This window comes from Haliotis cracherodii, unplaced genomic scaffold (assembly GCF_022045235.1).
Source record: "Haliotis cracherodii isolate W230 unplaced genomic scaffold, xgHalCrac1.p SCAF_28, whole genome shotgun sequence".
Classification (NCBI taxonomy): domain Eukaryota; kingdom Metazoa; phylum Mollusca; class Gastropoda; order Lepetellida; family Haliotidae; genus Haliotis; species Haliotis cracherodii.
Window position 1 is genome coordinate 4485806 of NW_027266284.1, and position 12617 is coordinate 4498422.

Below are 12617 nucleotides of genomic sequence, written 5' to 3' on the forward strand. Positions count from 1 at the left end.
CTCACTCCCCAGGGAGCTGAGAATGAATTTGAGAGCACCATGGTCTAAAGACGTGTAATAATAATGTGATAATGTGATGAAAATTATCACAGCCCTAATTCCACACAATGCATGCTCATAACACATAAAATTATTTCCCCAGTCAACAAATCAAAGTACATTCCATTAAGCATTCTCAGTTCCCTGGGGATCATACAGACCCAAATTACCTATCTGACAGTTCAACATTCTCATTTCCATCTAATCCTACCGGGTACCCATTTAATGCTTGGTGACAGGCTGGATATTGCTGCAATACTGCAAAGTCAGCACACAATGTCTCCCGCTCTCACTTCGTTTGACGGACCTACCTTATTGTTTGGTTATCCGCTTTGACTTTAATGACTTGATCACTTGTGGCTTGTCGGCCATCTGGTGCGGAAACCACCAGTGTGAACAAGAAGTAGCTATCATCTTGCAGCAGGAACCCAGCCGGTATGGCCACCTTGGGTGAAGTCAGCAACAACTGAGATGATGCACTGTCGTACACAATGTCCGTGTCATTGGTGTTGGCTTTGAACAAGTTGATCGCTGTGATGTTGTAACACAGGCCATATCGAGGCAGCGACTGGCACGTCCAGTTGAACCTGAAAGTACATCTCTGAGTAATGTACCACTGGAAAACTAACAGCAATTAAAGGAAGCCTTCAAGCAATGCCTAAAGACCAGAAGACCAAAGCAGCATGTGACCTAAATGCATGTGATTTCTGTTTTTGCACAAGACACTAGTAATAACTACCAGTAACACATCTTGATTGAACATATCTAACAAAACAAACTTGAAGTCTCCACTGAGACTACCCTCTCGTATCTACAAGAAGCAAGCTAACTGTCACGGCAGTTCTATTTAGTACATTTTGTAATGAAGCATCCTCAGTAATCCAGGGCATTATATCTTCATAATTATGATAAATACCTTGGCTCCATTCACCCCCATAGCTTTATTTGGAGTCCATTCAAAACATACAGTGCTTAAAATAGACATGTAAAGTACACTCTAACATGATCAAAAGAAACAATCTGAGAGGTTCGTGATGAGGAGGATGGCGGTGCTTAGTGTATAAGACCACAATGACAGTGAGCTTGCTGTTCATAGACACCGGAGGGCCTATGAGGAGGCTCCAAGGTAGTAGTATACACTGTATGACTTCCCCCTACCTGAGTGATGCATTGTGGGGGTGGTCCGGGTCGCGGGAGTTGGAGCCGTCCAAGTAGAGAGTCTCCTGCTGCCCAATGGTGCGTTGCATCCCCCCTTCTATGATGCTCTTGAGGGGGGTGGGAAGGATAGTCACATCCACTGCAGAGGTGGAGTACACTATGGTTTTGGACATCTTAACCTGACAATAGATAATATCATTAAGGTTACGCGATGTGCCACAGGCCTCCCTGAGTGAGTGAGTGAGTGAGTGAGTGAGTGAGTGAGTGAGTATTGTTTTGCACTGCTTTTAGCAATATTCCAGCAATATCACACCAGGGGACACAAGAAATTTGGCTTCACACTTTTTACCCATGTGGGCAATCGAACCCGGGTCTTCCACGTGACGAGTGAACGCTTTAACCACTAGGCTACACCACCGCCCAGTTAGTAAGTAAATGATGTGGTATACTATAGCAATATCCCAGCTACTGTGCCAATGACGTCACAACAATACAGTTATGTATTGTTTGTTTTGTTTTTTTATGACAGAGTCAGCAAATATCCCAGCCTGTAAATAATCTAGGACAGACAAACCACTGGTTGATATTAAGAACAATGTGCGAAGCCACTGGGGTACAATGACACTTCTGTCCAGCCAGGCCAATTTTGTCTGTTGAAATTAGTTGATAGCGAGCTTGGTGCCTATGCTGAGGACCCCATGGGGTTAACGATGAAGTACTGACCTTGACAGTGGCTCTGTACATCCCTGGGGCCAGAGATCGGGGTGACAGGATGAGAGTCTGCTTGTCCAACATGTCCTCATCCGTTCTCATTGGCTGCACCGTCCTCCCCTCCACATCACTGAAGGACCACATGTAAGTCACTTCCTCTTGTGGAGAACAGTTGATCTTCACTGCGGTTTCAATATGCACTTGATCCGAATGGTAAAATGTGAACTGAAAATTATGTATATCAATCATGAAACAAAAGTCATCTTGTTAAAGTGGAAACCGTTTGGGCTCAAAATGACATATACATCAAATATAACATATCCTGAATGGAAATTTAGGACTTCTGAAAGTCAGAAATTATAAAGATTTGTCCTCCTCCAATAATTGAGGTTTTAACATGCACACATGAAAAAATGTGAAAAACCTCTTCAACAATTCAAAGTTAAGTTTGGTTTTCAAGCGTGTCATCTGTAATTATAAGTTGCAATTATTATTTTTTACCTCTGAATTATTCATTTACCAAATCAATATTTTTCAGATGAAAAACAATCTCAAACAAGTTTTAGAATAGAAATGCAATCAAGACCCAATCAAGTATTGACTGATCAAAACATCTTGGATTGAGTACCGAGTATTGAGCCATAATCATCTGCTGAGAAAACAAAAATGTTGACTGACGATGGACAGAAGGAATCTCATATAAAAAGCTTTACACACTGGTCTTTGATTGAAATATAGGAAATGTCTCCTCACCATATTGGCTGTAGTGCCTGGGATCGTGATCTCGGGAGGTTTACAGATCAATTCCAGGATAAACAGCTGAACAGTCACGGAATCTCCACTGATAGCATTGACAGCAGTCAGATTGACAATAAACTCCCCAGTGCTGAAACATGTGATAGGGTGATGCAGTAAGATTGACTATAAAACCCCCAGTGCTGAAACATGTGATAGGGTGACTAGAAACTCCCCAGTGCTGAAACATGTGATAGGGTGATGCAGTAAGATTGACTAGAAACTCCCCAGTGCTGAAACATACGATAGGGTGATGCAGTAAGATTGACTAGAAACTCCCCAGTGCTGAAACATATGATAGGGTGATGCAGTAAGATTGACTATAAAACCCCCAGTGCTGAAACATGTGATAGGGTGACTATAAACTCCCCAGTGCTGAAACATACGATAGGGTGATGCAGTAAGATTGACTAGAAACTCCCCAGTGCTGAAACATATGATAGGGTGATGCAGTAAGATTGACTATAAAACCCCCAGTGCTGAAACATGTGATAGGGTGACTATAAACTCCCCAGTGCTGAAACATACGATAGGGTGATGCAGTAAGATTGACTAGAAACTCCCCAGTGCTGAAACATATGATAGGGTGATGCAGTAAGATTGACTATAAAACCCCCAGTGCTGAAACATGTGATAGGGTGATGCAGTCAGATTGACTATAAACTCCCCAGTGCTGAAACATGTGATAGGGTGATGCAGTCAGATTGACTATAAACTCCCCAGTGCTGAAACATGTGATAGGGTGATGCAGTAAGATTGACTATAAAACCCCCAGTGCTGAAACATGTGATAGGGTGACTATAAACTCCCCAGTGCTGAAACATACGATAGGGTGATGCAGTAAGATTGACTAGAAACTCCCCAGTGCTGAAACATATGATAGGGTGATGCAGTAAGATTGACTATAAAACCCCCAGTGCTGAAACATGTGATAGGGTGACTATAAACTCCCCAGTGCTGAAACATACGATAGGGTGATGCAGTAAGATTGACTAGAAACTCCCCAGTGCTGAAACATATGATAGGGTGATGCAGTAAGATTGACTATAAAACCCCCAGTGCTGAAACATGTGATAGGGTGATGCAGTCAGATTGACTATAAACTCCCCAGTGCTGAAACATGTGATAGGGTGATGCAGTCAGATTGACTATAAACTCCCCAGTGCTGAAACATGTGATAGGGTGATGCAGTAAGATTGACTATAAAACCCCCAGTGCTGAAACATGTGATAGGGTGACTAGAAACTCCCCAGTGCGGAAACATGTGATAGGGTGATGCAGTAAGATTGACTAGAAACTCCCCAGTGCTGAAACATATGATAGGGTGATGCAGTAAGATTGACTATAAACTCCCCAGTGCTGAAACATATGACAGGGGGATGCAGTCAGATTGACTATGTACTCCCCCGTGATTTCCAAAGCACTGATTAAACAACCTGCCAGCCACACATATATGACACAGAGATACAAACAGCAACACATTTTGAAACTTGATGACACCTACCGATTGAAGCGATGTACAGTAGTTTCATTGAGGCCTTGTATGACAGGTGAGTCATCACCAAAGTCCCAGGTGAAGTTGAGATTGTCACCAATCCAGAATGTGGCAGTAAATTTGATTGGCTGATGCACCAGGCTCTCCCCCTCCACATGAATGTCAAGGCTCTTCAGTCTGGACATGACCTGGATCTCAAGCGGCTTGGACACCGCTCTGCTGATGCAGTTGTTGGCCGCTACTGTGACCACGTGTCTGGGGAGAGGGAAGGCGAAGTGAGTGCGTGAGTCAGTGAGTGAGATAGTGAGTGAGTGAGTGAGTGAATGAGTGAGTGAGAGGTTGGTTAAAGCAGTTTTGAACAGTTTTCACTAATATCAAAGCATGTTTGAGTAACTTAAAAGAGATGCAGGTCATAGACGTTAAAATCAGTTTGGTGAAACCCATTTGCAAAGATATAGTGAAAAGCCAAAAGGTATTCCATGGTGTTAATCTGAAATTCAAATCTATGATCCTCGGATCCTGGCATGACTGAGGGGCTTAACTCTGGCCCTGGGGTAAGGAGAAGCTGATTGATCATGAGTCTCACACTTCAGATATTGTCATGTGGAAACTCTCCCAGTAGATTGCACTAATTAAAATAAAAAAAACATATCATTATTCACCTCATTGAGATTATCTAATCATTGAAAAAATAAACATGAAAAACAATTACTTACTTTCCAGGACTAGCAAAAGCAAATGAGATGTGGTTTTCTGAGGTCTGCACATGTTCATCAAAAGTCCAGTTGTAGAACTCTACAGTTCCTGTCTCGTTGGGGTCTGGGATGGCGACATACTCCAATCTTTCCATCGTGCCGACCACATCACGGGTGGCTGACAACTTAACCCCTGAAACCAAACACCTGACTTATAGTGTTCAAAATCTTCATTCATACACTTGAGGCTTGTAACAACAAACACTTGTTTTGATAAAAAGTTTTGACAGTTAGATGACTCTGTCCATTCCTTCCCTGAAGTGAAGAAAACATACCCAATATTGTTAACATATACATATCCCAGGATATTGAAGGAAACTTAGGAAAGCACTCTGTTATATTGGCTGTCAATCCTCTACTCAACAAGCACAAAGGGAACAAGGATTCATCCTCATGAATTGTGACAACACACAATCACACAGCGGATCATCAGAATCGGTCTTCTCTGGTGTCCTTCCGCATCACAATCACCTTGTATGAGAGGCACCCTGAAGTAGGTTGTCCAGTACTTACAGGGAATACCTTTAAGGTTAACCAGGGTTTCAAATTGGTTCACAGTTCAGGACATTGACTGACCGTAATCCAAAATATCATAAAGTCTTTTCAAATTTTGTAATGACATCGAAGAATATCCTCCCAAAAACTGATAAAATCATGAAACTCTTGTGTTGCATTTTTCTCCATTAATCACTGTTAAGAGGTGAGGTGAAATGGGGTTTAACGTAGCGTCCAAGATTATTGCACTTATATAGCGACGTGCATGCACGTGTATGTGTGTGTGGCTGCTTGAACTAGTCCGGACTGATGCCGATTTATAGTGCTAGCACACTGAGATACCATGCCGCAGTTTAACATGAATACCCCATGCAGACACTGTATACTGACTCCGAGCCGACCAGTCATCGTTTTAGCCCCTAATGACGATCCCCAGACAGGGTAACAACAAGTACCATCTTTAAACGTCTTTTGGTATGACGCGGCCGAGGAATCGAACCCCAGACCTTCCGCTCTCCGGGGCGGACGCTCTACCATTAGGCCACGGAGGCAGTCCACTGTTAAGAGATTTCATGCCAGTTAAATAGGTAGGAAATAAAAAAAATATATATTTGCATAACTCAATATGTTTTATCTTATTTGGCATATAATTGTTTGTTTCATTTGGTTTATGACATTGACTGCATTGGCCCCAGGAGGCCTGATTCTGTGAGTATGCAGTGGTAACAAACAGAATACAATGCCATAGGAGGCCTGATTCTGTAGGTTTGTAGTGGTAACAAACAATACATTGCCATAGAAGGCCTGATTCTGTAGGTTTGTAGTGGTAACAAACAGAATACAATGCCATAGAAGGCCTGATTCTGTAGGTTTGTAGTGGTAACAAACAATACAATGCCATAGAAGGCCTGATTCTGTAGGTTTGTAGTGGTAACAAACAGAATACAATGCCATAGAAGGCCTGATTCTGTAGGTTTGTAGTGGTAACAAACAGAATACAATGCCATAGGAGGCCTGATTCTGTAGGTTTGTAGTGGTAACAAACAGAATACAATGCCATAGAAGGCCTGATTCTGTAGGTTTGTAGTGGTAACAAACAGAATACAATGCCATAGAAGGCCTGATTCTGTAGGTCTGCAGTGGTAACAAACAGAATACAATGCCATAGAAGGCCTGATTCTGTAGGTTTGTAGTGGTAACAAACAGAATACAATGCCATAGAAGGCCTGATTCTGTAGGTCTGTAGTGGTAACAAACAGAATACAATGCCGTAGGAGGCCTGATTCTGTAGGTCTGCAGTGGTAACAAACAGAATACAATGCCGTAGGAGGCCTGATTCTGTAGGTTTGTAGTGGTAACAAACAGAATACAATGCCATAGAAGGCCTGATTCTGTAGGTTTGTAGTGGTAACAAACAGAATACAATGCCATAGAAGGCCTGATTCTGTAGGTCTGCAGTGGTAACAAACAGAATACAATGCCGTAGGAGGCCTGATTCTGTAGGTCTGCAGTGGTAACAAACAGAATACAATGCCGTAGGAGGCCTGATTCTGTAGGTTTGTAGTGGTAACAAACAGAATACAATGCCATAGAAGGCCTGATTCTGTAGGTTTGTAGTGGTAACAAACAGAATACAATGCCGTAGGAGGCCTGATTCTGTAGGTTTGTAGTGGTAACAAACAGAATACAATGCCGTAGAAGGCCTGATTCTGTAGGTCTGTAGTGGTAACAAACAGAATACAATGCCGTAGGAGGCCTGATTCTGTAGGTTTGTAGTGGTAACAAACAGAATACAATGCCGTAGGCCTGATTCTGTAGGTCTGCAGTGGTAACAAACAGAATACAATGCCGTAGGAGGCCTGATTCTGTAGGTTTGTAGTGGTAACAAACAGAATACAATGCCATAGAAGGCCTGATTCTGTAGGTTTGTAGTGGTAACAAACAGAATACAATGCCGTAGGAGGCCTGATTCTGTAGGTTTGTAGTGGTAACAAACAGAATACAATGCCGTAGGAGGCCTGATTCTGTAGGTTTGTAGTGGTAACAAACAGAATACAATGCCATAGAAGGCCTGATTCTGTAGGTCTGCAGTGGTAACAAACAGAATACAATGCCATAGAAGGCCTGATTCTGTAGGTTTGTAGTGGTAACAAACAGAATACAATGCCATAGGAGCTTGATTCTGTAGGTCTGCAGTGGTAACAAACAGAATATAATGCCATAGGAGCTTGATTCTGTAGGTCTGCAGTGGTAACAAACAGAATACAATGCTGTAGAAGGCTTGATTTTGTGAGTATGCAGTGGTAGCAAACAGAATGCAATGCCATATGAGGCTTGATTCTTTAGGTCTGCAGTGGTAGCAAACAGAATACAATGCCATAGAAGGCCTGATTCTGTAGGTTTGTAGTGGTAACAAACAGAATACAATGCCATAAAAGGCCTGATTCTGTAGGTCTGTAGTGGTAACAAACAGAATACAATGCCATAGGAGCTTGATTCTGTAGGTCTGCAGTGGTAACAAACAGAATATAATGCCATAGGAGCTTGATTCTGTAGGTCTGCAGTGGTAACAAACAGAATACAATGCCGTAGGAGGCTTGATTCTGTAGGTCTGTAGTGGTAACAAACTGAATACAATGCCATAGAAGGCCTGATTCTGTAGGTTTGTAGTGGTAACAAACAGAATACAATGCCGTAGAAGGCCTGATTCTGTAGGTTTGTAGTGGTAACAAACAATACAATGCCATAGAAGGCCTGATTCTGTAGGTTTGTAGTGGTAACAAACAGAATACAATGCCATAGGAGGCCTGATTCTGTAGGTTTGTAGTGGTAACAAACAATACAATGCCGTAGGAGGCCTGATTCTGTAGGTTTGTAGTGGTAACAAACAGAATACAATGCCATAGAAGGCCTGATTCTGTAGGTTTGTAGTGGTAACAAACAGAATACAATGCCATAGGAGCTTGATTCTGTGAGTCTGCAGTGGTAACAAACTGAATAGAATTCATTTGATCAGGAGTCAAGTTAACAGATACTCCTTGTTCCATTATTGTTGTATCCTCCTTTTTGAAAATAAGAATATATAAAATAATTTTTATTTTATTTTGTGAATGGGCTTTAGGCTCTGGTGAGTTTGATTTTGGCTTAAAACATGTTATGAACTCCAAGATACAACTGCAAATCATTCATACCTTGTATTTCATTGAAAACGTGGACATTAGTAAAACCTTCAATCTTGCCGACTCTATTATAGGCTTTGACTCTGACCAACTTCTGACCAGTTGTGCGGTAGTTGTGGGTAATCCATTCACCTGCACAAAGAAACAATTTCATTTACATAAAAAAACAGACAAACATGAGAATTATCAATCATCATGGGCCATAGCCAAAAGCATGGCGAGGAAGACAAGTTAATTAAGGCTGCCATTGAAATGTTCATTGCTTAATCCAGATAGGAGGCTAACATTACAGTGCTATTATTAGAGGCGCAGGATTTTTCTACACAAAAGTTCTTGGACGAAGGGCTTTTTTTATTTGTACATTATGTCTAATATCAACTGGCTACATGATCTGGTTAGGTGTTGGCTTTGAGGTACAAAAACATATGAAATTTTTAATGAATTGCTTGTACTGATCCCAGTGCCACAAAGCAATTCTTGTGCTATGACAATCGTAACTCCCATACGTCAACATGAGTTACTGTAATATAGTGCTAAGATCATACTGTGGAATAAGGCCCTGGTGTCCATGTGCAGAAGGGAAATGACCTTATGATGGCCTTCAAACCAATACCCTATTCAACGTAATAAGCGCCCAGCTCTAAGAAGCACCCACAGCGATATTTCTTCGTGTATAATACACACTCGTTATATGCATCCTTAATTATCGGCAGTTAAATTCTGGAAAATAAATCTGTCATGTATGATACGCACATACTTTTCATTTTTATAATTTCAGGCTGTCAGCATAAACCACAAAATTTATGATGTTTCAACTCACCAACATTATATTTTTTCCTCACCAGCATTATATTCTAATAAGTGCCACCTTTTTCTAATTTTGAGAGCAGACCTGGGACTTATTACGTTGAATACGGTACTTCCTTCATGGAGAATTGTAATGTTAACTGTACCTGTGTCTATAAGTTCTGTTTCGTCATCCAGTTGCCAGTTGAAGGTGATGTTAGTGCCGTGGGGGATGCGCGCCACAAGGGTGATGTTTTCCCGCAACTTTAGACAGTATTTCTTCTGGTCCAGCATCATCACCCCATGCAGGGTGGGTGGTACTTGCACATAGAACGGCTTCAGGACTGCTGTCACGTTGCCCAGTGGGTTGATCGCAATCACAGACACACGATACACACCAACTGAAATATGACACGATACACACCAACTGAAATATGACACGATACACACCAGCTGAAATATGACACGATACACACCAACTGAAATATGACACGATACACACCAACTGAAATATGACACGATACACACCAGCTGAAATATGACACGATGCACACCAACTGAAATATGACATCATACACACCAACTGAAATATGACACGATACACACCAGCTGAAATATGACATGATACACACAAACTGAAATATGACACGATGCACACCATCACTCATCACTGCAGCTCATCACTGACACATGGTTGACTGTGTCACACAGACGTGTAACAGAGGGCTGCAACAGTTCACGCTAAACATGCAGCTTTCAACATTTGCTAATAGTTGTCATTCAGCCGGAATGTTATCGACACAAGGCCACACTCACTGTGGCTCGAGGTGCAACAAGTGGGAATCAGCTAAAGGAGAATGCTGAGATGAAAAAGTCAACGCTTTACAAAAGAAACATAGGGACAGAGAGGGCAGGGGATGACAAACAACAAATTTGATCTAACAAGCCTTACCAGAGCACCACTTGATACCATGAAAGAACATTCCAAACAGCCATACTGTAAACCATCAATCACCCACACACATGCAATGGCAGTCCTAAAAGTAATAACAAATTACATTTTTTCATCCATAAAAGTAATTTCCCTACTGTGAGAATGGGCCTAACCTCCAGTGGGAGGGTATCAACCTTGTGAATGGCAGCCCCCAAGGGAGGCCTTGGCACGACATAGAATGCAAAGTGGATTGCCACAACACAGCTTTCCCAAATACCTTTGATACCACACCAATAATACCTATGTTCTATGTAATTTAAAGAGACGACCCTAGGTTGTAGGTTGGGCTCTGGTTGCACCTTAATGGCTGCAAGTGTTTTTATTGCAGGTTATATGATATTGTTTATGGCTACCTGTCACCCTCAGTGTATTCTATATTACCTATACAGAGGAAGAACAAGAATGGGCTTAACAATTGACACTTTGTATCCCTTTGGGATAGTGAACACGGGTTTCAGAGTGACAAGCTGATGCCTTCACCACTAGGCTACTCAACCAGTGTTTGAATAAAAACAATTGCCAGGCTGCCATCAGAACCACAGACTTTAGAAGCTGCAGGACCTGAGTAAACTCTTCAGTCCCACATTTTAAATAAACTGCAGCTTACTGTAAGAAATAAATTGACACATAAATTTACTGCAGGCCATAAGGACCCATACAACTTTGAAACTACGGGCCCGACACAAGATCTATCTGCCACGGGCCAACGGGCAGACGCTTATTACCAACACTGTTCTAAAAATTAAACTATTCATGACACTGGTAGCAATAATTGTATCAGAGGATATACTGTGTAGGAGAGTGAGTATGAATGGTTTTACAACTTGTCTAGCAATGTTCCAGCTATATCACGGTAAAAGGGGACACCAGAAATGGATTGCCATTCACAATGGATAAGCACATGCCCCTTTAGTGGAACTCTTAGGCCGGACACTTGGTCATCAGTGCATTGAGCACTGCTGCAGATTGAGGAAATAATTTCCCAACTGTCCCGACCGTAATGATCAAAATGGGCATAAGAATTGTTGAAAAATTCTGTATTGGTCCTGACACACATGCTTACCTTCTGTGTATGTGTGTGAAACAACACCGACGATGTGGCTCATGAGGTTCGTGGTGCCGTTACTCTGCTGGGTATGGCCGTCACCAAAGTCAAACAGATAGACCACATCCGAGCCCTCTTCCACGATACTGCATGGAAACAGACGTCCATCATTCAGAACAACATCAATCTCATCGAGTTACAGAAATACTGAGTGCAATTTTCAAGGTTTTAACAAACACTATATTGGTTAACCTCAGCATGACATGGTCAATCCTACATTGTTACCTGAATAACGTACAGTATGACCCTATATTATCGTGGTATGGGTAAATATCGTAATCCATTCCCCGACTGTTGACTTATGCAAATCTAAGCACAATATTTCATCACTTCTCGTAAGTACACATATTAACTTTTTATGATAGTTTCTGGAATGTTTTTGAAGAGAAAACCTCCATTCGAAATTGGTTAGAAAAGAACCCATTTGTTTGGACGATGTCCCTAGACCCAACCTAGGTTCTATGCATATTGATAATGCATAATCCAAAACAGGAAATGATGTAAACCACATTTATCACACCATGAAACAGTGATACAGTGAGTCCTCACTATAACGATACCTTCGGTGTCCAAATAATTGATGAGCATTTTAGATGATCAGCGTTTTAACCGAGGTGGAGTTGTTGGGGGTAGATGACCAACAAAACAGTATAAATGCTCTGCCTACCTAACACGATCAACGGATCAAAAGGATATGAATAGATTTATCGTGTGTAATGTGCTTTAAGAAAAAAAACCACATCTTATCCCTTCAGCAAATTCTTGTGTACGACAGGGATAACAAACTAGGTCAATAAAAATATGAATCACTAGACATGAGCATTTTGCATTTAAATTGTATTTCCTGCCCTCGAAGGCATTGTTTTATATGCAGAGATTAAGATTACCGTGTGTATTTTCTCGTAAACTAAGACTGAAATAGCAATCAGCTGTGCACGCATTTCCTCCCACATCAACTGGTGATTCAATTAAAAAGTATTTTAAAGGGAATTTTGATGCAATGGTCAGAGGAAATTGTATCTGAAATTATCATTTTATCAGTAAAAACATAATCCAATATCGTGTTATTTTAGTTGCAGCTTTCACTATATCAATCTCATTAAAA

At 41.4% G+C, this 12617-nt stretch overlaps 1 protein-coding gene across 3 annotated transcripts in view; it reads right to left on the reverse strand.

Annotated features, from left to right (window-relative positions):
- LOC139473393 (polycystin-1-like protein 1) overlaps nt 1-12617 on the reverse strand; it is a 235293-nt gene that overhangs the window by 91245 nt on the left and 131431 nt on the right. For all 3 annotated transcript variants that reach the window (XM_071255959.1, XM_071255957.1, XM_071255956.1), the window contains exons 16-24: nt 11471-11598; nt 9581-9814; nt 8640-8759; nt 4915-5086; nt 4208-4453; nt 2662-2794; nt 1921-2133; nt 1198-1376; nt 351-626 (exon numbers count right to left, since the gene is read on the reverse strand). In XM_071255959.1, coding sequence (XP_071112060.1) covers nt 351-626; nt 1198-1376; nt 1921-2133; nt 2662-2794; nt 4208-4453; nt 4915-5086; nt 8640-8759; nt 9581-9814; nt 11471-11598 — 1701 coding nt within the window. The remainder of the gene's footprint in view (nt 1-350; nt 627-1197; nt 1377-1920; nt 2134-2661; nt 2795-4207; nt 4454-4914; nt 5087-8639; nt 8760-9580; nt 9815-11470; nt 11599-12617) is intronic.